The following is a 26,951-nucleotide window of genomic DNA, read 5'->3' as shown; positions in this document are numbered from 1 at the left end:
TGAAGGCACTGGCAGACCATCCTTCTGCCTCCAATCACCTTGACAAAATCCCAGACAAAAGTCTTTTCTGGCCAGATCCATGACCCGCAGTCTCTGATTGAATTTAGCTTGTTCCTGGTATTAAAAACAAGCAGAGAAACCGGTATTGCTTTTGTCACTTTTAAAACTATTATGTTGTGTGTTTTGTTTTGTTTTTTCTAGGTTGATCCCAAAGACTACACGTTTTCTGGACTTAAGGACGAAACTGTGGGTCGTTTACCTGGAAAAGTTGCAGGGCAACAATTTGTCATTAAGGACTGTGAGAACTGTAATATCTACATTTTTGACCATTCTGCTACAATTACTATTGATGATTGTACAAGCTGTCGAATCTTTCTAGGACCTGTAAAAGGCAGTGTGTTTTTCCGTGACTGCAAAGATTGTAAATGCGTAGTGGCATGCCAACAATTTCGTACCCGGGACTGCAGAAAGTTGGAAGTATTCTTGTGCTGTGCTACCCAACCCATTATTGAGTCATCCACAGGTATGAAATTTGGCTGTTTCCAGTACTACTATCCAGAGCTGGCTTTACAGTTCAAAGATGCTGGACTGAGTATCTTCAATAACACATGGAGCAACATCCATGACTTTACACCAGTGTCAGGAGAAAACAATTGGAGTCTTCTACCTGAAGATGCCACAGTTCAGGATTATGTTCCCTTTCCTACATCTGAGGAACTAAAAGTAATCAGAATTTCTACAGATACTATGAAGAGCATAATTCCAATAACTCGGGGTGGGAGGCAGAAGAGCAGTGAAGAATCATGTCTGGCAGTTTTCTTTGCTGGAGACTACACAACTGCAAATGCTAGAAAGTTAATTGATGAGGTAAGACGCCTTTTTTCTATTTCCAGCTTCTTGACTTTCCAATTTCATATATTTTGGAATAAATTGCAAATTCTCATCACTTATTGAAGTGAAGATACTGAAGTTCAAATTGGCTTGCTTCTGGATGTCTACAAAAACACTTTTCAGAATCTAGTTTTGGGGTGTTCAAAAAATGTGATACTATTACCCCCAAACTTGTTTTTCATGATGCATTTTCTTGCATCGATTTGGGTATTTATAATGTACCCATAACTGCTATCAGAACATGAGCTGAGATTGTTCAATCTTATTCTGATACCTATCGAACTTGAGGGATATATGGGAGCTCTAAAAGTAACTTTTGAGTGACATTTTACATGCACAAGTAATTTATTTTTACATGGGTAAGAGTCCAGTTGGAAGCTTTCTTGAAAGTGTGGATATAATACCTTTACATGGCTTTTCCGTACAGACAAGTTTTTGGTTTTAGTTCTAAAACGGTAAACTTGTGGCTGGCTTTAAAAAACAAACAAACTTGACTAGTAGATAAAAGCCAAATACTGCAGTTATGGGTTAGAGAGGGGCCTGATCCAGGTTTGGTGTCCATTGCAGCTAAAGAAACGCTAATGGGCAGTTTGCAAGTTGGGCAGTTACCTTCAGTAGCATGTGTAGATACTCAGCACATGTACACTTTTTTTTTTAATTTGAAACTACTAGAAAAATCTTTAGTTTCAGGTAGGGGAATAGAACAGAAGCAAAGATTGGATGGAATGAAAAACGAAACGAATGAAATTGGATGAATGGAATAAAAAAAACAATCAGAAGAAACTGCTTTTCCTTCGTAAACTAGGGAAGAAGAGAATAAATTGAGAAGTTTGCCTTGTGGTTTGATATTCAGAGGGGAGAACATGTATTATACTCCCATGTACTTTATTTAGACTTCTGCTTTCAGAAAAGCCAAACATCTGTCCTCACTATATATCTGTGATATTAAGAGCTGTTTTTAACATGGGTACCCTTGTCTATTAATAGATGACTGGTAAAGGCTTTTTGTTGGTTCAGACTAAGGAAGTTTCAGTGAAAGCGGAGGATGCTCAAAGAGTGTTCCAGCAGAGTGCATCTGACTTCATCCCTTTGCTTGAAAAAGGTAAGGCTTCTTAAAATATCACTTAAAAGGTGTCTCTTCTCGTCTCTCTCTCTTCCCCCCCCCCCCCCACCTTCTGACATGTAAAACTCAGTTTCTAGTCCTCTTAGTTAGTGTATTCCCTCTGGCTGTAGATAATCCTTCAAGAGAAGGGGGGAAATAGCTTGAGCCGTAGGAGCACTACAATCTCTAGCTTACAGAAATCAATGGGAGGTCTTTCTATTTTCTTCAGTAAGCTTTGGATCAGGCCCCAAATGAAGTGGTGAATTCCTTCCTGATCCCTCCAGGCAATGCCCCAAATGGGATCTAACCCAGTGTGGTTGCCTTCTAGTGACAGGACCACATGGGTCTAAGGCTATGGTACTTAAACATCTAACAGACCTCGTTCTCTTAGCTTAGGAAATAAATTCATGCTTTTAGATCCAGATCTTGCATGTTCAGTCCCTGCTGCTGGCAAACCACAAAGGTGTTGTGTTAAATCTGTAATTAAAAAAGAAAAAAGCTAGAACTTGGCATGGCAGACCAAAATAGAATCCCAGTTTGTCATTAGCCATGATTCGCTACTGTTAAAGGGTTTAAAACTGAAGAGAACACTGTTGAAGACCACTAGCTTCAAAGTTAGTATTTGTATTTGTAAGTGGTGAAGTAGTCCCATTGTATATATTCTTTTGGAGGAATCAAATACAGCCATAGTGAGCAGTTAAGCATAGATCTTAGTCTGATAATGCTTAGCATACAAACAGCTTTGTTTTCTGCAAACATAGAATAGCAAAAGCTAAATCGCAAATTTCTGTAGGACTGGGTCCCAATCCTAATGAACTTAGAGCCATCTCGCAGCTGTCCATCAGTCAGTACTGAGACTCTTATTCATGCTATAAGATTTTGATTCATTTTTTGGTCCTTTTATGACCAACTGCTTTTCAAGAAATTCAACTGGAAATCTGCATTGTTCAGTTATTTCTACAGCAGCCGTTTTTCAAATATGGAATTGCCGGTATGTTTTCCTTTGTACACTTTTTTCCCCAGACAACTTTTGTATTTTCACAGCTCCATTACTAATCCTTATCCTGAAAGATGATGGTTGCAATAGGAACTCTGAGGCTTTATGTGAAAAAAAACTCAGGGCTCTGAAAGGGATAAAGAAAACGGCAAATCTTTAATGTTCCATTAAAGATGGAAATCTAAAAAACATTATTACATGTGAAACTCTTTGTAGGTCCTGTTGTTGCTTTGGAGTTTAATGGAGATGGTGCCGTAGAAGGATGTCGAAGCATTATAAATGATGTCTTCAGTGGAACCAAGGTGAGCTATGTTTTCTCTTGAGGAAATAATTACTATGACCAGAATCTGCCTGAAAAATATTTCATGATCTAGAAATCATATTTTTCATTTGCTAAGTTTGTGTCAGCCAGCAAGACCTGAAAACATCTGTCTTTTTAATTTCTTGAAACTCACAGAGCTTAATTTACTCCAAAGAAAAGTACGCTCACCAGTGGGAAGTAGGAAACTTTCCCTGCCAAGTGAAGAGATGATGCTAAATCATCAATTTCTGAAGAACTTAAATTTTCTATTTAAAACTTGTGGTTGCAAAAATAACTTACCTAATGTACAGTAAGGCAGGGCTGTGTTCTGGGACTTACAATGTAGACCACACTGGAGCAATCTGCTCTTAATTCTTGGCTGAGAAGTAGGATGAGACTACTTTTTTTTCTGAAGTGATCAGTAGATATCTTCCAAGGCCAGGCTTCTACTGTATTTGTAAGACAGTCATGGTGGTGAGCTAAAGATGTACCGAGGTTTTTCCTTATAACCTAAATGTCCTCATAGTTTAGCTTTCTCACACCACATTACCATTTTTCATATAGCTTCCTCTTCATTTGTTCTAATAGCGCTTTCCCTGGGATAGTATTTGTAGTTTGTCTGAGTTCTTAATACAGGAACATTTCTAAGGAGATGCAGCATATGATGCAGCAAGAAACTGGATAATATCGCAATAATCTTTAATCTGTTCGCTTAACTTTTTTATACCTCTTTGGGGCATACATTAAGCTAAAGGTATGTCTATACTGCAAACCTAAGGGTACGTCTACACTGCACGATTATTTCGAATTAGCTTAAACCGATATTACAAAACAGATCTAATAAAATCGGTTTAGCGCGTCCACAGTGGATCCCGAAAATCTGATTGTTTGCCCGTCCATGGTCCAAAGCTACCATCGATTTCCAGGAAGCGGTGCCACTGTTGGGTACTGCTTCCTGCGCTATTCCCAGTCGCACTCTGCTGTGCACTTTGTTGAGCACAGTGGCCTGATGGGCAAAAACATTGCCCCGGTGGTCGCTGGGTAACAGCCTCACCCGTCCCTTGTGAAGGCAGCAGACAACCCTTTGGCGCCTTTTTCGCGGAGTGCATGAGCAAAGCACTAGCACAGCAAATCTTTTCCCTTTTTTTTTTTCAACGTGTGGCGGGGGGGAATAAACTGAGGAGCTGTTCCCTCGAACACGCCCGACACTGTGTTTGAGACTTACAGACAGTTGGGAGCTCAGCCAAGAATGCCAATAATTTTCAGAGACTGCTGTGGATGTGGCGTAGCTGGAGTCCTCAGTACCCCCTCTCTCCCTCTATGAGCGTCCATTTGATCTCTGGCTTCTCGTTATGCTGTCACGCAGCGCTGTGTATCCTGGAGTTTTTTATTCAAACGCTTTGGCACTTTCTGTGTTCTGTAACGGAGCTGGATACAACAAGATTTGTCTCCCCATACAGCGATCAGACCTAGTATCTCCCGTACGGTCTATGCGTGGAGCTCTTTTTCGATTTCAGACTGCATTGCCAGCCGTGCTGATCAGAGCTCCACGCTGGGCAGCAGCGAAATGTAATGCAAAAGTTGTGGGGCTTTTCCTGTTACCCTGCCCGCTGGCATCCGAGTTCAGATTGCTGTCCAGAGCGGTCAGTGCTGCACTCTGGGATGCCGCCCGGAGGCAGTAACGTTCGATTCTCCGTCCACACGAACCCTACTGCGAGTTATCGCTACATCGAATTGAGCCGCTACTCTCTCGTTTGGGAGGAGTTCCGAAATCGATTTAAGGAGCCATTTAACTTGATATTAATGACGACGTCGTGTGAACGGATACAGCGTTAAATCGGTATATTGGCCATTAAACCGATTTAAAGTCGCAGTGTAGACCTGGCCTAAGTCAACCTATATTAGGTTGACTTACAACCACTCCAGTAATTACATATGCATGTTCACACTACCCTCCTTGGGTCAGTGTTGTGCATCCTCAGGAGGAGTGCTTCCACTGAACTAAGATGGGCAGTGTGAGGAGCTGAGAGCCTGGTCTCTTAGCTGCTGCCCCACAGGTTCCTGGTGGGTGTCCCGAACCCCCATTCCCTACCAGGAGCCAGGGGAAGACACCTGGGGCTTCCTGTCCCTGGGGAGTGGGGTTTAGCTGCCCTGACTTCTCAGGGGGGCCCCCCACTGCCTGGCTCCCAGCCTGGAGGCGGGAGCAGCAAGGAGGAAGCTGCTGGGGCTGCTTGCCCCAGCTGGGAGCAGGATCCAGCTGCTCAGCTCTCCAGGGAGTTGGGGACAGCTAGGTTCTAGCTGACCTGATTTCTTGTCAGTTTCATGGCTCCTGCCCTGAAATTGACAAGACAGCCAAAACTGGATGTAAGGGATGTAATGTTTACACAGACACTGTGATGCCTCTTGTGGATGTGGAGTAGTTATATTGGTGGTGTAGGGCACTTGCATGGACAGGAGGAAATCTGTAGTGTAGGCACGACACAATTAGGTTGACATAAGGTCGCTTCTGTCGGCCTAACTGTGTAGCATACACCAGCCCTAAGGTGCCTTAAATTACTTCTTAGCTTCCCTCAAAAGAACAACTCCTTGACTTATTCAGTTTGCCCAGTCTTTTGTTAGCAGCCTTTAAGTTGTTTTATCGTGAGAAGATGCCAACTTTTCAAGACCGTTTTTCTTTATCCATTGTCATGAGCAATGTTCTCTCATTTTTTTTCCATCAGTGTGCGGAATGAATTTTATGTGCACCAATATCAAGGTAATGTGTGGATGTGCGCCACCAGTAGAAACAAACCTGCATGTAATTTTTTAAAAAAAGTTACCATAGGGAGAATTATTCCAGCCAGGACAGGCTGGGCATTTTAGAACTCACTATTCAAAGAATTAAATTTAAGCATAAAAAGAAATAAAATTATGAAATGCACTGACCAGTCAAAACACGAAAATAACACTTCGGAAGAATAAAATTACAGAATATGTGTGCATTGCAGGAAGTACCAAGAAGTAACACAAGTATGTGTTGGGAGGGGAGTGTGTGTGGGGCTCTCTTTAAGCACAGTGGCACTCACCAGAAGGCTTGCTCGGACCTCAGCAGCTCCATCCTGCTCGTGAGTCCTGTCCCCCACCATCCTCACTCTGCAGAGATGGGATACATGGGTAGGGGTGGGAACGGGGATACTCTGACATCAGCGCCCCCCTCCACTCTGCACAGCAAGCAGGAGGGTCCTGGGAACAGCTGGCCAGGGGCTCCAAGGCAGAGGGCAGGAGCAATGCGGCCGCAGAGCAGTAGCAGGAGGGCACCTGAACACCGCCAGATGTGCATGGCTCTGCTAATCAAGTGCATGGCACTTCATTGATTCTTGGGTTGCTGCACAACTTAGAGGGAACATAGGTCATGAGATCAACCATAGCATAGCCAGGCCTAAAACCAAACCAACATAGGTCAATGAGACTAGAGAAATCCAGAGAGTTCTGATGTAGCCTTGCTACAACTTTATTGACTTTACCCAAAGAGGAAGATGCCTCATGAATTTCTTAGCATACAGTTGCTTGAGCAGTGGTCTAAAAATTGCTTCTTTGAGATGCTAGCATGCTTTTCTCAGGAAATGAGTAAGTTGGTTGGCTATTCCCAGTTCCTTATTCTAGGTTACAGTTCCTTATTCAAAGGCTGAAGTTGTTTGTTACCATTATCAAATTGTTTTTTATACTTTCTATATCATTTTTAGAAGTAGACAATGGCATGTCATGATGTTGGGTGTGGCCGTGGACAGAGTATTAAAGTTCGCTTCCCCAACACTGTGTATTGTTCAAATTCTGATTACATAGCTAATGTAACATGTACAAATAAGACAACCTCTGGACTACCCTCAAGTAGCATGTCTGTGCCATCAATTCCAGTCCTAAATTGGAAATGACACCCTGCTTTCTCACTTAAAGCTGATTTCTACACACAGCACTCTTCCCTGGCAGACTTCATGCCCTCATCCATGTGCAAATGCTTGTTGTATTGAATAAGTAACTGGAACATTGGGTTATCTGAGAAATATTTTTGTTCGCACACAGTCCAAAGACCATTTACATAATAAAACAAGCATTTGCGTAATGAAGGATTTTTTCCATAATTTAACTTTTAAAATGCATATTATGAAATATTTCATGTCACTTTTTAGTAGGAAACAACTTTTTAATTATGGAAATAACCAACTTCAGACTTGTTTCTGCAAGGAGCTATTATCCACTTCAGAAATGGTTCTAGCACCACTCTGCTGGACTTCACCAATCAGCTGGGGCATGGATCAGTTGACATCTCTTGCTCAGGGGTATGCAGAATGTGCCACTGACTGAAACTCTATTGGGGAAAACTCACCACCTCCATACACCCATCTAGAATCCAAGCATGCTCTCCATGGTATTAAACAGGCTATTTTATCTGCTAGATTTGAAGAGAGCTGTTAGAAATGGTTAATTTGGTCACTAGGTGTAAACAACTGTGATTAACTAGATTCTTTACCTGAAACAACTCTGGTCACCACTCTGGATGTTGGTAGGGGTGAAAAAGCAATTCACTAGTTGCACAGCCACAGTTCACACTTACAAAAACTGGTAAGTGGTCTGACTTTAGACTGAAATTTCTGCCGTAGTTGCATTATTAACTTCTTCCAGTGTGAACGGTTAAGGTATTGGACTTCACTCAGTTCAGTTACTGGCTCTACCATAGGCTTCCTTTATGGTGATGGACAGTCACTTAATCTCTCTATCGAAGATTGCCATTTTACAGATGGGGGCATTATACTGCTCCACAGTCCTTTGTCTTGATACAAAGCTTTTGCGGTCTGTCTGAAAACCAAGATGTCCTGTGAGGACACGTGTGTGGGGGGAAAACTCTCTTAAAGAGCCATTGTATTCATGGCCAAAAATGGATCATGATATCCAACCAAAGCATTAATAGATCTATTAGATATTGATTCTTATTGGGTGTCAGGGCTCCACATTTCACTGGGCTCTGAAAGTGGATCATCAAAACAGGCCTTTTGCTCTGACGAGAGATGTTTATCCTGATATCAAAATGAAGGAAGGTAGTGGTTGGCCCAATACAAGGATACAAACCCTTCTCTCCTATCTCATCTCAAAGCTAAGATCAGGAAGTGGAGCTGAGCTTGATGTTAACTGGGACAGTGTTATGTTTTGGTCTGGTGATCCTGAGATGTTGAGCTTACATGATCACCAAGAACTATCACTCTAACTTTGATACCTTGGATAACTCCACTAACTGAAGTACTCAGTCACTGGACGTTGTCATTTAGACACATCTTAACTTCCTCCTGAGATGTATAAAATACTCTCTAAAATTCAGCTTTGGGTTGGAAGACAAACTTGCTTTTTAAGGCTAGATATAAACTGCCAAACCATTTCCCTGATAACTTACTTTGCATTGTTTTAGATGTATCTTGGCTGCCTGATGGATGCAGGCAGGCCTAGTTAATTTACTAAAATCAATATTTTTTTCAACTATTTTCAAGGACATTTACTTTGTACAATTAGTTTTTTTTAAAATTTTAAATATTAAACAATTTGGATGTTGGAAAAATGTGGAAGCAACTTTTGCTGAGAAAGTACTTCTGGAATTTTGAAAATATACCCGAGGAGGTATATGTGGGAGAAGGAGAGAAATGCCTTTTTTTCATTTTTTTTGTGTGGCTTGGAAGGGAGAGGAAAGTGGTGGAGTACTTGCTCTGCTTTCTTAAGTGAGTTTGATGGTACCTAATGGCTTTTCTTCCCCCTACAGGGTGATGGTTGAAGTGACTGTTTAAACAGTCTAGTCTAAAATTTAAAAAATGTGGTTTATCATTGACTGCTTAAACAGGAGCTATTTTCTATAAGGGAAAGCTAGTTTTGCTTGACAAATGGAAGTCTCAAATTTCTTTGCTCCATATACTGAGTCCTGAAACTATTTATTTTGATTTCCTTTAAAAAATGAATTGCCTTTGTTATATGAATAAATCTCTAGAAATATAAACATTTCTGTAACATAAGACAGAGATGACTTGCATTTGTACATATCAGTGACAAGTAATTACTTCCTCATTTAAAATATATAGGTTTTTGTATCGGCGAACAAAGCATCGGCCTCTCAAGATGTAGACAGCTTCTACAACTTTGCTGACATGCAGATGGGAATGTGAAATGTGACTTGAAGATGTTCTTCTTCATGGCCTGTCTCACCACTTGGATATAGTTTGGTTTGACTGTGTAATGCTGTATTAGCAAGAAAAGGTGGTTTTGGTTTTGTTTTTTTTCTGATTGACCTTTGTATTGTATATGTTTTTGTAAAAGGAACTGGTTAAATTTAATACTGCATCATGTGAATTACAACGAACAATGTAGCTTCACATGTACATGTGATATGTACCACTTAAGAAACAACACACTTTCTAGTAATTTATGATTATAGTGAAATTAATTATATTCTGATGTGAACATTCCTCAAATCTTTTAATTTGTAGGATTTTTAGAAACTAGGTACAATGCTTGCCCACATTTTGTGTTTCTAAAAAAAAAAAAAAAAGGTAATTAACTGAAACACACTGCTGCTGATATGTGTCAATGGTACGTTAGAGAAGTTAACTTGTAGAATTTATGGTACTTTCCCATATGCAAAATTATCTTAATCAGGACAAATGTCATTCCTAACTGATCTAAAGTTTTTCTTAAATTGCTTTCTCTTTTAAATAGCATGTTTTCACAGTTGACTTTACTCTGCTTCAGTCTTTGTATTCATAAAAATATTAATTGCACCAAGTGTTCTATACCAGATAGTTTTAAATGTTAATGTACTATACTAACATTAATTTTAATTACATTAAAAATAGTATAAAGAGCCTGGGAGCTATGCTGCAGATGCTTTGTGCCCTCTTCCCTACCCTCCCAGGCCCCTATTTAGGAGGGTCTCCAGTGATATATGGCTCCTGCCTCATCCCTCTTCTGGGCTAGTGTAGAAGATAAGCCTGAGGCTTCCTTACAACCCAGCTGCCATAATGGGTCTCTGGCAACTGCCATTGTTTAGACCACACCACAGCCTAGAATCAGGGGGAGTTTTTTAAAGCAGTGTTTGGATGCATGCACCTGAGTGTGCTCCTCCATCATGATGAAGGATATGGACACATGGTCTCTGGTGGCTGCAGATAATTGACTGACTGTAAAACTAACATTAGTAGTTACTTCTAGAAACAGACCAAGAAAGCATTAATTTGAGACTAAAGGAATGTAACTTTTTTTAACTATAGCTTTCTGACTTGTTTTTTTTTTAAAATAGATGAGCTATATAGTATTCCTGGTGGCATTTACTAGATATATCATGTCAACATAAGAATGTTCACTACAATGTAACGAATTTTAATGCATACACATGAGAATATTGGATCCTCAACATGCAGATTGAGTTTCTGCAAGGTCTTACAAGAGTTCAGATTAAGGTTCCATAGGCCCTCTGTTCAGACAGCAGAAATTTAGCTTCATTATGTCACAAATTTACTGGACTTATCAACTGAGTGCTCTCATATCATATGAGGTGCAAACCCATAGCTCTTCAGATTAGATGTGACTTGCTGGGGTAAACATAAACTTCCCAGTACCATTTAATGTAAAATGCTATGTTGTGATTTCCTTTTTAAAAGAAAAAACTCATTGACTTCATATAGTCTGGTAATTTATCCTCTAGTCACCTTGCAAATAGAGCAGTAAATGACTATATTGATAGTTGGTCAGTGCTGTGGCTTCAGAATGCCAAAGGAAGCTGGTTGAAATACTTTGAGATTGGTGAAGGAAAGAAAGAGGTATGTCTGTCTGCATTACTCCCAACCTTTGCAAGGTCCATAATGTAAATAAGAGTATATGTAGGTTTTGAAGTCTGCCATTTTGCTGTAAGTAGATAAATGCATGCTCTTAACTCCACTTCTTTAATAGAAGGAAGGTGCACAAATTGAAAGGAAACTTGCTCCTTCTCTAGAGATAAAATTATCTTACGACTGACTAATTTGCAAACTAGTACTAGTTGGTAGTAGAAATTAGTACATTTTTCTATTCAGAAGTGGTCATTCAAATTTTCATTCCAGTATACTGCATCTGTCTTGCTGAAATTTGGGTGGAGGGTAAAAATTGTTTCAGGAAATGGAGTGGAAATGATACTGACCAGGCAACGGATCTGTTTCTGTCCTGACACTGTCTTAGAATCCTGCATGTTATATATTTCAGACCTGTCTTCATGTAATGAAGTGTCTAAATATAATTGGGCATCCTGTTCTTAAACCCTTTTGTGATCAGTAAATTAAGCCATGTTCTATATGTAAATGAGGATTTAGTCATCTCTTCCCCCCCACCCCCTACTCCGCCACCTGTAACAATTTCTGCTTATTAATCAGGCTGAAGTTTTGTTTTTAATTGTCTCTACAGCAGTGAGTAACTATTTCTGCATTAACTTTCATATGACAAACAGATTTAGGTTTGAAATATTGGGAAAATTTCCCCCAACTAAAGGAAAATGCTGTTTTTACAAGTGGTGGGTAACTAGACTGTCAAATGCAATTAAAGGGTTTTTCTTTTTATAGCACTCTTGTTTGTTTTGTAATTAAATACCTAATGGAATTATAACAGCATATTTCTGAATCTTTGGACTTTATTAAATAAACTTTACTGCTAACAAATATTAGGAACACTTCTATTCCGAATGAAGTAAGCTCCCCTCAGTTATATGTATAGTGTAACAGTATATGCTTCATGCAGCTTTTTGTATATTGGTAGTTTTTGTATGTAATTTGTCTAGTAGTTGTGAAATGTGACTTACAATAAAAATTGTTCAAAATAAACAGTTCATTTCATAATAATTTAAAATACTCTATGCAGCTAAAACTGTATTTTAAAAATGTTAACTGATATAGTAGTTTAAAGGGAGGAATTTTAAACTGTCAAATTTACTACTTAGTAGAAAAAGCACTGAGCTGTCTTTTTATAGTCATCAGCCTATCTTTTGAGATGAGTGTTTTTGTTTTTGTTTTATCCAACCATTTATGTAGTAAATATAGAAATGAGTTTCTACTGAGGAACAGTAGGTAGGCTGGGGAAAACATGACTGGCTATACTGGGTCAGACCATTGATCCATCTAGCCCAGTATTCTGTCTTCCAACAGTGGCCAATGCCAAGTGCTTCAGAGGGATTGAACAGAACAAGCAATTATCAAGTGATCCATCACTTGTTGCCCATTTCCAGCTTCTGGGAAACAGAGGCTAGGAGACACTTCACAGCATGGTTTTGCATCCCTGTCTGTCCTGGCTAATAGCTATCGATGGACTTATCTTCCATGAGTGTATAGAGTAGGGTGTGTTTTTTTGTTTAGTCTTGGCCCTCACAACGTCTGGCAAAGAGTTCCACAGGTTGACTGAGTTGTGTGAGAAATACTTCATTTTGTTTTTGTTTTTTTTAAACCTGCAGCCTATTTATTTCATTTGGTGATCTCTAGTTCTTGTGTTATGAGAAGGAGTAAATAACATTTCCTTGTTTACTTTTTCTACACCAGTCATGATTTTACAGACCTCTTATATCCCTCTTAGTTGTCTCTTCTTTCCAAGATTAGAAGTCCCAATCTTATTAGTCTCTCCTCCATAGGGAAACTGTCCCATACTCCTAATTGTTCCTCCCTGCCACACAGACCCTTTTTCTGTGCCTTTTCCAGTTCCAATATATCTTTTTTTTTGAGATGGTGATCAGATCTGCATGCAGTATTCAAGATGTGGGTGTACCCTGAGTTTATATAGAGGCAATATATTTTCTATCATCTTATCTATCCCTTTCCTAATGATTCCTACCATTGTTAGCTTTTTTGACTACCGCTTCACATTGACTAGATGTTTTCAGAGAACTATCCACATTGACTCCAAGATCTATTTCTTGAATGGTAACAGCTAATTTAGACACCACGATTTTGTATGTATAGTTGGGATTACATCTTCCAATGTGCATCAGTGAATTTCATCTGCCATTTTGTTGCCCAGCCATCCAGTTTTGTGACATCCCTTTGTAATTCTTAGTTAAGTCACAGACTGCAATCTTGAGTAGTCTTGTATCATCTGCCAATTTTGCCAGCTCATCATTTACCTCCTTTTTCCAGATCACTTATGAATAGGTTGAACAGTAATGGTCTCAGTACATGTCCCTGAGGGACACAAGTGTGATACTAGCAATGGGATAAATATCTTAAACTGATAAGAAAAGGCAGAGATACAGTCATCTCCTTTACGAAAATGGAGAAATCTACCCATGTGTGGGCTAAAACTGTAGAAGTGATGCAAAAGGAACATAGCTTAGTATCTGAATTTCTAAAGCTTTCTGCAAGGCTATCTATATCAGTAATATTTAACAATTGAGCTAGCCTTTTTTACATGTGATTTCTCTTATTGCTAAAGCTGATGGGAGTGTATTTTGGAAGGATTATTGAACTGGTCATGTAATATAATTTCTCCCTTTTCAAAGCATTGGAGCTATGCAAAACTTTCCCAGAAATGTTCTGCCTCTCAATCTAATGGAATAGTCATTCAACTACTTTCAGAAACATTATGGCATGACTAATGTGCAAATAGGAGCCATTTACTCTGTTTCCTATTCAATTAAACCAAGTCCGGGTGCTGGAGTTACATGTGTAGGCCCTGCACAATCAAGCTGATACTTATTTTACAAAAAAAAAAAAAAACCCTGCAAAAACACAATGCATTATTAAATTCATCTTCTGCCATGTGTAAGAAGCAAATTATTTTCCTGGTGTAAGTATTTTATTAATCCGAGTTAATAACTGTAGTAGTACAAACTGAGGCCTAGTTCTTCTAGCAAACAAAGGTGGTGCTTGTTTAATATATGAGACTTAAAGGCTAGGAGTAGTTCTTGAAAAGCAGCATCCAAACTCTCCTTATGTGTAAACCTGTGTAGAGAGATTTGTAGAAGGTTGCAATTTCAACATGTTTCATGGGTTGGGTTGCTCACAGGATGAACATACAATCCGGATGAACATGCAGGTCCTTCCAGTTATTCATCCATGTAGAAAAGTGCCATTGGCACTCCGTGCTAAACTCAAGGCTGAGCTTGCAAGGATGGAAGCAATGCAAGTAGCACAAAAAATTGAGCCAACAGAATGGATGAGTTCCCTAGTTATCATGGAGAGAAGTAATAACCAGCTACGCACATGCTTAGATCCCAGAGACCTCAATAAGTCTATAAAAAGAACATTTCAAACTGCCAACCAGAGAAGAGATTATGGCTCAATTTGCAAATACTCAATATTCTTCTTTGAGTGATTGCTCACATTGATTCCAATTAAGATGTGTGTGGGCCATGTGCACAGTCATCGGAAAGTTTTCCCTGAGTAGCTCCCATTGGATTGGATGTGGAGCCCCCCAGAGTGGTGTCTTCATGGTGCTGAATATATGTCCCTGCCGACCTAGCCCCTCCTCAGTTCCTTCTTACTGCCAGTGATGGCTCTGCCAAAGTGCCCCCAGTGCTGGGCGGGCAGCGTGGTCCCAGTGCCAGGAGGATGGGGTGGCAGGCACAGCCCTAGGGGCACACTGTGGCCCCCAGCCTGCATTCCCAAGCCTCTGGCACAAAAGGAATAGCAGGCAGGATGGAACGTGGGGAGGTGGGGGAGCATGGGCAGAGCCTTCCTGTGCCTACACTACCTGCTGCTCATGCTGAACGGCATCCTCATACTTCACTACTTATAATACAAATAATACTTTAGTAGCCCTTTCTAATAAACAGGGACAAAGTTATTCTTTGAGATGTTTAAGACTATTTAGCTCTGAATATTTAGGTATGTATTTTACTTGTCTTAAATGTTTCCATGTCTGTAAGTACTTAGGTTTCATTAATGTAGCTTTCTTTTTCATCCATGCATCTTCAGTGTAATGGTGGTCACAACCTTATGTCTTTAAACTGGTGAAGGTCCACCTTTTCGTATGGGTTTTTGAAGGGATTTTATAAAGCTTGCAGGTGATATTGGTGTGAATTGTTTAAGAAACACCAGAATGCCACAGATGTGTATCTCATAAAGTGTGCATGTCTCAGATGAATATTTTAAAACCTTTTCCCTTTATCACTATACTCCTGTGCCATTCTTGCTCCTCCTAATTATTGAGCAGGCTTTCCAAATCTACAAGAATTACTGTGAAATTTAGGAGGTCAGCAGCAACAGGAAGCCCAGTGCACACTTTAAATTACACATTTTGTTTGTGTCCAGTATGACTAAACGTTCATCTTGGGGGATTAACAAAAATATTAACTAAAAAAGTGCTAATCAGACTTTGCATTGTATCCTGGAGCTCTATGAGCATAAGGTCTGATAGTCCACCACAGGTAGTTAATTCCAGAGTGGGGACTTGCTGTGTGCTGGCTGAAGAGTTTTATCCTTAAGATACTTTTTACAATTTGCTATCTGATTTTTTACTACCATAATGATATAGAAGTCAAGAGACAATCTCTGATAAAAGACTGAGAGCTATTTAACTTCTTTCAGAAGGAGTGTCAAATTTGATGCAAAGCACTATGCACAAGTACCATTGAAATAAGTGGGAATTCTGTGCAAGGGGTGTTTAAGACTGGGCTTGAGGTCTGTATTTCATAGAAATATAGGGCTGAAAGGGACTTCAAGAGGTCATCTAGTCCATTCCCCAGCACTGTGGCAGGAATAAGTATACTTAGACATCCCTGGCAGGTGTTTGTCTAAACTGTTCTACAGTGATGGGGAGTTCACAGCCTCCCTAAGTAACCTGTGTCAGTGCGTAATGATCCTTAAAGATTTTTCCTAATATCTAACATAAATCTCCCTTGCCACAAACTAAGACAATTACTACTTGTCCTTGGTGTCCTCTTCTCCCTTGGTGGATGTGGAGAACAATTGATCACCATCTTTATAACACATTTTATGTATTTGAAGGCTGTTACGGGTCCCTCCTCAGTTGTTTTTTTGCAAGTTTTTTTAACCTTTCCTCAAGTCAGGTTTTCTAAAATTATTTTTGTTGCTCATCTCTAATTCATCCACATCTTTAAGTGTGGTGCCCAAAACTGGACACACTACTCCAGCTGAGGCTTCACCCGTGCCACACAGAGCAGAACAGTTACCTCTCGTGTCTTATATATGACACTTCTGTTAATACACCTCAGAATGACACTTCCCTTTTTTGCAACAGCATCATATGGTTGACTTGTATTCCATTTGTGATCCACTATAACCCCCAGATTATTTTCTGCAGTACTACTGCCCAGTCAGTTATTCCCTAAGTGTAGTACTTTGTACTTGTCTTTATTGCATCTTGCTGATTTCAGACCAATCCTCCAATTTATTAAGATCACTTTGAATTCTAATCCTGTCCTCCAAAGTGCTTGCAATCCTCCCAGCTCGATATCAGCTAATTTTATAAGCATACTCTCCTCTGCATTGTCCAAGTTATTAATGAAAATACTGAATTGTGCCAAACTCTGGAGGTATCCCTGCAGTACCTTACTTGATGTGTCCTCCCAGTATGACAGCAAATCATGCACTAGTACTTATTGATTTTTTAATTTTGAACTAGTTGTGCCCTCACCTTATAGTCATTGCATCTAGACCATATCTCTCTGGTTTTCTTATGACGTCATGTCGGACTGTGTCAAAAGCCTTACTAAAGGCTCTACACATTACTCCCAGGTCAAGGCTTCTCTCCCCCGACCAGATAAAATATTTGAGAGTCCCTGTTTTATTTAGTCAGCACATGCACTTGCTACCAGAGCATTACTGGTGCACTGTTGGGCCTGCTCAAAAGGCCATTATAAATATAGTGGGGATAGAAAAGAGAACATTTTAAAGGAACTTAACAACAGAAACTGGGAAACTTATTTCAGTAGTTCCTCTCTGAGAAGAGTTACGCTGTTTCATTAACATGGGAGTACTCTTTTTTAGCATGTCTGGACACATTGATCCTGTTCAGAACTGAGTCCCCCCACCCACCATCACTTTTGAGAGACTTCATGCACTGAGAGTTTTTTGAAGTACTCTTCTGACTAAACTGAGAGGCTGCCCTAATAACCTGTGGGCACCTTTTGGAGAGCTGTATCAAAGGCACTAAAGGTATTGAATTCAAGCTTAGAGATAGAAGATCATCTTGAAGTTTGAGGTTCTTCTTTGAGCACCTGTGGGTGCTCCACTCTAGGTGTCGGTGTCCCTACTCAAGAGATTTTTCGCAGTAGTACTCAGTCGCAGGCACAGGGGTCGTCTCATGCAGCCATTGGTGCCTCCTGTAGGGTGCACTCTGATGGTCACACATCCTGCATCCGCTGTCTGGGAGAAACTCGTATCTCCCAAAAATGTATACATTGCACCAACTTGACAACACAAGCAAGACGTGATAGGGATCTCCGCTTGAAAATGATTCTGCTGGAGAAATCCCTCCAACCTCTGCAAGAGATGTCCTCCGGGGAGTCTCATAAAATGAGATCCCTGAGCTCTGATAAGGCTCCAACTTCCAAAACTGTCAGGAAGCGAGCCTCAATCTCTCCAGAAAGGGTGTCTCAGAAAAAGAGAGCTTCCCCAGTGAGGTCTTTACCCTCAGTGCTTCACTCATCCAGAGTGGGCACTTATGAGGCACTGGGCTCCTCCGGCACTGTCCCTCAGCAGACCTCTGCTGAGCCCCAATGCGCAGCACCAGAATTGAGCTGTCAAGTCTCCTCCACGGCACCGACTACCCTAGGGCCGAGCACCGTGATCGATGCTACCGCCCCCGGCACTGACCCAAGACTTGATGCCGGCTAACAAGTCAAATCCAGTACCAGTCAGCGCTCCAACAGTCAACCGCAACCCTAAGGCGCGACCAGCGCCACTCCTGCATCCTGCTGACTTAGTGCTTTCTTTGGCACCATAGTCACCACTGCTCGGCACCAAACACTCCCCGAGCTACAGGGCACAGTACCCTCCTTCATGTCCTGCATCAATCTCCATGCATAGTGGAGAGGAAGAAGATGTGCAGAACAACTGCTTTTCCTCACAACGTTCCTCCCCATCACAGATGAGACCTACATGGAACGCTATGAAGCCTAAGCATCATCCCTCTGAGCATTCACAGCCCTGGTATGGACAGCACTGGCCTTACCCATTACCACCTTACCCCATGCACTGGCCACAATGGGGTCCTTGGCCCACATGCCAGAACCCTTATTCTGGTCCCCCTTCCCCAGCCACAAAAGGTTCCGAGTACATCCCTTATTACCACACAGAGAAACCTCTGACCCCCATGAGGCAGTGATAGAAGAAGAAGAGATACACTCATAGGCAGACATGGATGATTCACCAGCTGCCCCACACTCATCTTCTGCACCAGACTAAGCAGTGATGCCGTCTACTCCTACAGCACCAGATTACCTGAAACAGTTCCAAGAACTCTTCAAAGGAGTAGCAAACAGCCAAGAAATTGCCTTACGTGAGGTGCAGGAGAAACAACACAAGTTGTTAAAAATCCTACAACCGGCATCATTGACTAAGATTGCCCTCCCCAGGGATGAGGCTATAGTAGAGTCTGCGGAGATAATATGGCAGACACCAGCATTGGCACCACCAAACGAGTTGACGGGAAATACTTTGTTCTGGCCAAAGGCATGGAATTTTTGTTTTCATACTCTCAAGCCTGCTCTCTGGTAGTAGAGGCTGCCAATCAGCGCAGTAAACGGCCTCATTTCTGTGCCACCCCACAAGATAAAGAACACAAGAGACTGGACCTCTTTTGGTGGAAAGTTTACTCGCCAGCCACCCTTCTGCTTAGAGTTGCCAACTATTCTGCTCTACTAGCAAATTATGACTATTCTAACTATAGTAAAATACAAGAGCTCATGGAACTCCTCCCCGAGCATACATGTCCTCAACTTAACGGCATCATTAATGAGGGTCAGTTAATAGCCCGCACAGCTCTGCAAGCCTCAATGGATGTAGCGGACACAGCTGCCCGAACAACCGCAACAGTTGTAGTTATCAGAAGAACATCATGGATGCAAGCTTTGGGAATTCCGAAAGAACTACAGCTAAAAGTGGAGGACCTCCCCTTCGATAGGGGTAAACTATTCTCGTTTTACACAGATGACGTCCTCCCTACCATGAAGGCCTCCTGAGCGATGCTGCGTACGCTGGGCATACATCCTCCGCCTGACAAACGCCCACGGTTTACACCATACCAGAGCTCATGAGACACCTCATTTAACCGTCAACAACCGTGATACTTCACTCAGAACAGACCCAAACAACAGGCTCAGAGACGACAAGCTCCACAGAACCAGGCCTTGTCCACCTGTCCATCTACATCTAAGCCACAATTCTGAAGTACTGGTCGAGAGTATGCATGACCTCACCACACCTCTAGTGCCAACAGATACCCCATCCCACCATTTTGGTCACCGCCTATGCCCATTTTACCATGCCAGGGCTGCGATAACCACAGATCAGTGGGTTCTAGAGATCATACAATCTGGCTACACCTTTCCTTTCACAACCATCCTCCTTCCCCTTCCCCATCCCTCCTCAGGGACCCCTCTCATGAGCACCTTCTGCAACAGGAAGTAGACCACCTCCTACTGCTGGGTCCTGTAGAACCAATACCACATCAATACCAAGGGAGGGGTTTTTATTCCAAATATTTTCTGACAGAAAAGAAAGGAGGGGGATGGAGACCAATCTTAGATCTCCGAAAACTCAACAGGTTTGTACGGAACCACGGGTTCAAAATGGTCACTCTGGCCACAATAATCCCAACGCTAGACAGGGAGGACTGGTTTGCAGTCCTCGACCTTCACGATGCATACTTCCATATTGCAATATATCCTGCCCACAGACCATTCCTGCGGTTCACGGTAAGACCCAACCACTACCAATACAGGGTCCTTCCCTTTGGACTGTCTACTCTTCCCCGAATATTCTCAAATGCTCACAGTAGTAGCAGCATAATCTTCCCCTATTTGGATGACTGCCTTCTCAAGGGTGCCAACCAACAAGAAATGGCAGGCATGCTGAAGACCACAATAGACCTGCTTCACTGGCTAGGTCTACAGATAAACTAAAGGAAATCCACTCTGGAACCAACCCAGCAATTGGAGTTTATCGGCGCCGACCTAGACTCCATACAAGCCAAGGCACTATTACCAAACCACAGATTCACTACATTGACCAATCTTATTTCCATGGTGACTATCAGCCCACAAACTTCAGTGAGGACATGCCTTCAGATTCTGGGATATACGGCAGCTACGACTTTCGTAGTAAAGTATGCCAGACTCCATATGCGCTGTCTACAGCACTGGTTGAGCACAGTCTATGCACCCAGCAAACACTCTCTGAACAGACGCGTGACACTACTACTAAGGGTTATCCTCTCCCTACAATGGTGGAAACAACCAGGGAATGTATGCTCCGGGATTCCCTTTCAACAAGACCGCCCATCAGTGACTATTACAACAGATGCCTCTCTGATAGGTTGGGGTGCCCACGTGGGTCACCACAATGTAGAAGGCAAGTGGTCCGTGATGGAAACCGACTGCATATTAATCTCCTGGAACCACGCGCAGTACACAATGCATGCCTGACACTTCCTCCCACTCATACGAGAAACCTCAATCTCTATTCTCACCAATAATGTGGCATGCATGTTTTACATGAATCTCCAAGGGGGAGTCAGGTCTCAATTGCTATGCGTAGAAGCCATGAACCTATAGAACTTGTGCATCCGCAACAACAGAAACATCACAGCATCATACCTACCAGGATGCCAAAACACTACAGCCGACAACCTCAGCAGGCAATTCTCACAGAAAAACGAGTGGGAAATCCACAACAGTGTTCTCTGCATGATATTCCAAAAATGGGGTCACCCGGTAATTGACCTTTTTGCCTCAGCAACAAATCACAAATGTTCACTATTTTGCACTAGGGCAGGCCTGGCACCAGGATTGTTAGGGGATGCCTTCCTCATCCTGTGGAATGCATTGCTCATGTACACCTTCCCACTGATCCCACAGATCATCCGCAAGATACGACTTGACAAAGCATATATCCTCATTGTCTCCACATGGCCCAGACTTGGTTTCTGTACTTCTCACATCTAGTGGTCTGTGCCCCACAACTGCTGCCTTTACGGACGGTCCTCCTGTCTCAGAACAAGGGCCTGACGCTCCATCCAGACCCAGCAAAGCTCCATCTCAAAGCATGGCTCCTGTGTGGTTCCAACATGGGGAACTGACCTGTTCAGAGAAAGCGAAACAGGTATTACTAACTAGCCGTTGCCTCACCACTAGAAATCCTGCCACAAGTGGAGAAGATTCTCCCTTTAGTATCAGCAAAAACAGCTGGATGCGACCAAAGTGCCTCTATCTATGATCCTAGGCTACCTATTAGAACTGAAGGAAATGAGGTCAGCCATAAGTTCTGTTAAAGTACACCTGTCTCCCATCATGACCCTCCAGGAACATATAAAAGGGGGTGCAATATTCACTCATCTGATTACATGATGCTTTCCAGCAGGTATATAGAACATGTACTCAGAAGTACGCCAACCTGCACCACCATGGGATCTCAATCTTGTGCTCCAATGTCTCACAAGACCACCCTTCAAATCTCTAGCAACCTGCTCGCTCTTGCATATGTCAATGAAGGTCGCATTCCTAGTAGCAATCACGTCTGTAAGATGTGTCAGAGAAATAGGAGCACTGATGGCTGAACCGCCGTACGCTGTATTTATAGACAAAATCATGTTACGTCCTCACCCAAAATTGTGCCCAAAGTGGCTACAAACTTTCATATTAACCATACCATACACTTACTGTAAGGATTTTTATCTTTCTTAGGCCGATCTGATCAGAAGACTTCGGGGAGCCTTACATTTTACCTCCCACTGAGTCCCCCCAATTAAGTCCATCTATCAGACCTGGATTCCAATAAACCACACACACACACATGAATACAAACAAACAACACTTTATTTACTAAGGGACAAGGGAAAAGGAAGGAAAGGGGTGGATTAATGACTTTGGAGATTCAGGGTAACACAAGCACACATTCATACACTGTAAAACACAAAGATGTTCTTCTACCTTTTCAGACGTCAGCGATGGAGAGGCTGCAGGATCTGGATGACCAAAGCCAGCGATGTACACCAACCATGGATGGCAGATGGAATAGACAGGAACATATCCCTATCTTAACTCCCACCCTATCTAACTAATCGGACCAAGTCCATGTGTGTAAGTTTGCTTTCTAAAAACGACAAACAAATAAACCCAACTTAATTAGTAAGTAACTATTGCAGGCCAATAGCCAGTGCCAAGATTGTACTACACTACGAGAGAGACCTGGACGCTTGAACCTCTGACAGCTCAGAAGTTCAAGACCGCCTGGCTCCTCCCCTCATTTGTCTTTATAGGAAGCTGTTGCCGGGCAAGATCAGATTCCCACTCTTCCTATTTTCCTTCCTTTTTTTGGTATAGAGGAACAACAACCTAACACAAAATGGAGGCTACCTTGTTCTTTTACTAAACCAAGATGGCCTTTGATTTACAGAACTTACCTTAACTATATTTACATCAATAATTTGGCAAGATTAAACAAGGTTTAAACTGGAACTAACATTACTTGCCTTCTATCCCAAGCCACATAAGGACTCTCGAGAAGCAACGTTACACATGCTAGATATCAGATGGGCTGTAGCCTTCTACTTGGACAGAACTAAACAGTTTCGCAAGTCACCAAGACTATTCATCTCTACAGCAAAGTGCTCTAAAGGCTCTACAATATTGACACAGAAACTCTCCAAATGGGTCTCTTCCTGTATTCAAACTTGCTACCACCTGCATAACAAAGAACCGCCTGTGAGCATCAGATCCGACCCAACACGAGCCATGGCGACATTGATTGCATTCTTGAATAATGTCCCCTTAATAAACATTTGTAGAGCTGCAACCTGGACACCAGAGCACACTTTTGCAAAGCATTACGCTATCACCCAAGACCTTGTCTCAGACTCTATCGTTGGCCTCACTGTGCTCTCATCACACACTTATACATAACTCCGAACCCCTACCACTTCTAGTGGGGTACTGCTCTACAAGCACCTAGAGTGGAGCACCCACAGGGACACCACTTGAAGAAGTTACTCACCTTGTGCAGTAACGATGGTTCTTCGAGATGTGTGTCCCTGTGGGTGCTCCACTACCCACCCTCCTCTTCTCTACTTTGGAGTTCACATAGCTGAGCTCCGCAGTGGAGAAGGAACGGAGAGGACGGTCGGGGGTGCACATGCTATAGGAAGTGCCAACGTCTGCACAAGATGACCCCGGTGCATGCCCTTCCCACGACTGAGTACTCTTGTGAAAAATCTATCTTTGGCGCAGGGACACACCAACACCTAGAGTGGAGCACTCACAGGAACACACATCTCAAAGAACCATCATTACTGCACAAGGTGAGTAACTTTTCTTTGCTTCATTGCTAATATTGAATGTCACAAAAACTTAAAATTTCAGCCACAAAAAATATTGTAGTTTACATGACTTTTCATTAAGATTTTACTTTGCATCAACTTCTCAGAAGAAACCTACAGCAGTCATTAGATTTTAATTAGGTAATTTTTCTCTATTATAACATTGCAATGATATAAAAAAGTAAATAATGGGGGCAGTGAAAACATGGGGAAGTGGGGTACCTTTCCTACTTTTGGATAATATCTGTCAATGCCCATTCATCAGTTTGAAGAGTACTGCATTAAGGTTCCACCAAGTGCATCAACTCTTACCAGTGAATAAAAATTTTGGCAGTCTTCAGAATTGGCGTTAATGCTCTTGAAGTAAGGGGGTATGTTGAGCTTTGACATAATATTTGTGAATTTCTGTTCTCAGTTCAGGTGACTGATCCTGTGACATTTGTACCTCACAGGTTCCTGACCACCTGTGACACTTTTGCACATGGACTGTAGAGTTGGTAGAAAATGTCCCCGATTCCCGAAATTGGTCACTGAAATACTTTCAGGCTTTCAGATTATACATCCTTTCCCCAGTTCCATTCATGCTACCGAACTCTGAATGAGCTTATTTCTCAGATGTTAAACATTATTTCAATGTAACCTTGTTATTGGTTTAATATACTGTGTGGAGCCTACTCTATACAGCTGAATAATTACAGCCCTAGTATGGTATACATATATACATTTTATCCTGCCCATCTCTTTTCTATTTTTAGTTTCCAGAGTGTTCTTCCCTAGGGATGATTTTCGGTGTTTGGCATGTTAACATCTGGGCCTGCAAATTCCTCATATTCTCTAGATGTCTGGAGCATCTGTAGTTCATCTTTTCAGCCTAGAACGTGGAAACTGCTTTGACATCTCTGAAAAGAACATCACCATATCTGCTTTATATTTCTTCATCTTGTTGCATTTCCTAGGAACAGATCGAGAATGTTATTGTAATTCTTTCTTCCATAGTATAGATTTTATATGTAGGACCAGATCGTGAAATCCTGGCTCACACTGGAAAGCAGTTATTGAAATGTGTAGTCCCATTGACTTCGTGTCCTCATATTTGCCATGTCAATTGTCTCCTGTGGCCTCAGCCCACTGTACTGAATATGCAACAAAGTTCATTGAAAATTTATCATAGAAACATTTGTTTTTAAATGTGAATTAATATTATTTGTCACATTCATCCTCTGTAAAGACTGGCTCCAGGGTTGGCGAAACAATTTGTATAGTGAAGGTGCTGAGAGCCATTGAACCAAACTTTAAACCCCGTATATAATGGAAACCACTTCAAGCCAGGGGGTACGGCAGCAGCCCCAGTTCCAGCACCTATGACTGGCTCTCTAAACACTATAAATCCAACTATATGGGCCTGATAAGTGATTGGAATTAGCATGTCCATATTTAACTGACAATGGAATTTTTAAGGTCTAATAACTGAGGAACCAACTTGGGCTAAAATCCATCATATATTCCCCTAAATGTAATTCTATCTCTTAAGTCTCTAGATTTTGAATTCTAAACTTGTCACTAGTCTAGCAATAAATATTGCCCATCCTGATACCCAGGTCATTGTAACTTGGTGTAGGAAACTCTGCAAGTGATGGGACAGAAGGAAAAATGTTCTTGGTATTTTATTCCAAGTTGTGGGTGTCTAAAGAGATCTGATGTGTGATGGTGCACTCCATATGATGTTATGAAAATATGCTAATAAGTGTGAATATAATGTAACCGGAATATGCTTCATGGAAAAATTCTCTTCTAAGGTATCATTACAAGGCTTATAATCTACTGAGTGTGGTCATCCTATTTGTATAAATGTATCACTCTTGTATCTGAAAATAGACATATAAGATAAAACTGAGGTCTTACTGTAATTATGCAAAGTGTGGGCCATTAATAGTGGCTTGGAATCTTGATGGCTCCCATTAACCAGGACAATTGACTGTAGATGGCTCTGTTTTCTTGTAAGTCTTCCTGTCTTCCTACGTGCTGGCAAGTAGGCTTGGAGTCTGACAGTGATATGTGATCATGTAACCTGAACTGGAATCCATCTTTAACCTGGTGCTTTTCCATTTAGAAGGAGGGGTGGGAACCCAGGGAGGGAAAGGATTCCTGCCTTGTGCCAAAGCTATATAAGGGGGTGGAACAGAACAAAGGGGGCTGCAGTCATGAGAAATCCCCTAGCTACCACCTGAGCTGGAACAAGGACTGTACCAGGGGAAAGGATTGGGCCCAGACTAGAAGGAGTCTAGTCTGTCAAAGAAGCTTTTTGGAACATCTCTGAGGGTGAGATTTACCTGCATTTAGTTTTACTGTATTAGGCTTAGACTTGCGTGTTTAGTTTATTTTGCTTGGTTATTTACTTTGTTCTGTCTGTCACTACTTGGAACCACTTAAATCCTACTTTTTGTATTTAATAAAATCACTTTTTACTTATTATTTCACCCAGAGTATGTATTAATACCTCACGGGGCAAACAGCTGTGCATATCTCTCTATCAGTGTTATAGAGGGCGAACAATTTATGAGTTTACCCTGTATAAGCTTTATACAGGGTAAAACGGATTTATTTGGGTTTGGACCCCATTGGGAGCTGGGTATCTAAGTACTGGAAACAGGAGCACTTCTTAAGCGGTTTTCAGTTAAGCCTGCAGCTTTTGGGAGACACGGTTCGTACCTGGGTCTGTGTTTGTAGCACACTAGAGTGTCTGGCTCAAACCAGGCAAGGCACTGAAATCCCAAGCTGGCAGGGAAAACAGGCCCAGAGGTAGTCTAAGCACATCAGGTGGCAGTCCCAAAGGGGTTTCTGTGATCCAACCCATCACAACATGCTAGCATTTGTTCTGGGAAACATACAACAATGGGACAGACTACAGAATGACGTGATCATTGGTACATGAAAAAAATGACCACATAGTTATCCTCACCATTTGAATGTGGTTTCTGTCTAATCAAATCTTTTATTAAAAATATATCCTATGCTATGCAAAAGTTACTAAAGGTTCTGTTTTGCCACCTCTCTTGTTCATTGTGTACATAAAGTCCTTGTGGAAGATTCCTGTGGCACCTTATAGGCTAACGGACGTTTTGGAGCATGAGCTTTCGTGGGTG

The 26,951-nt window shown here is 41.7% G+C and overlaps 1 protein-coding gene and 1 long non-coding RNA gene across 2 annotated transcripts in view; one reads left to right on the top strand and one right to left on the bottom strand.

The window, feature by feature from the left end:
* The window catches only part of RP2 (RP2 activator of ARL3 GTPase), a 32,524-nt gene extending 20,375 nt beyond the window's left edge, over positions 1-12,149 (top strand). The window contains exons 2-5 of the mRNA XM_032784353.2: positions 202-867; positions 1,879-1,993; positions 3,207-3,292; positions 9,387-12,149. Coding sequence (XP_032640244.1) covers positions 202-867; positions 1,879-1,993; positions 3,207-3,292; positions 9,387-9,470 — 951 coding nt within the window. The 3' untranslated portion in view covers positions 9,471-12,149. The remainder of the gene's footprint in view (positions 1-201; positions 868-1,878; positions 1,994-3,206; positions 3,293-9,386) is intronic.
* LOC142045940 (uncharacterized) overlaps positions 1-26,951 on the bottom strand; it is a 56,641-nt gene that overhangs the window by 27,372 nt on the left and 2,318 nt on the right. The gene's annotated exons all lie outside the window — the stretch shown is intronic.

The sequence above is a fragment of the Chelonoidis abingdonii genome, chromosome 1 (genome assembly GCF_003597395.2).
Source record: "Chelonoidis abingdonii isolate Lonesome George chromosome 1, CheloAbing_2.0, whole genome shotgun sequence".
Classification (NCBI taxonomy): domain Eukaryota; kingdom Metazoa; phylum Chordata; order Testudines; family Testudinidae; genus Chelonoidis; species Chelonoidis abingdonii.
The sequence above is the reverse complement of the archived record's forward strand: the minus strand, read 5'-3'. Positions and strand labels throughout refer to the sequence as shown.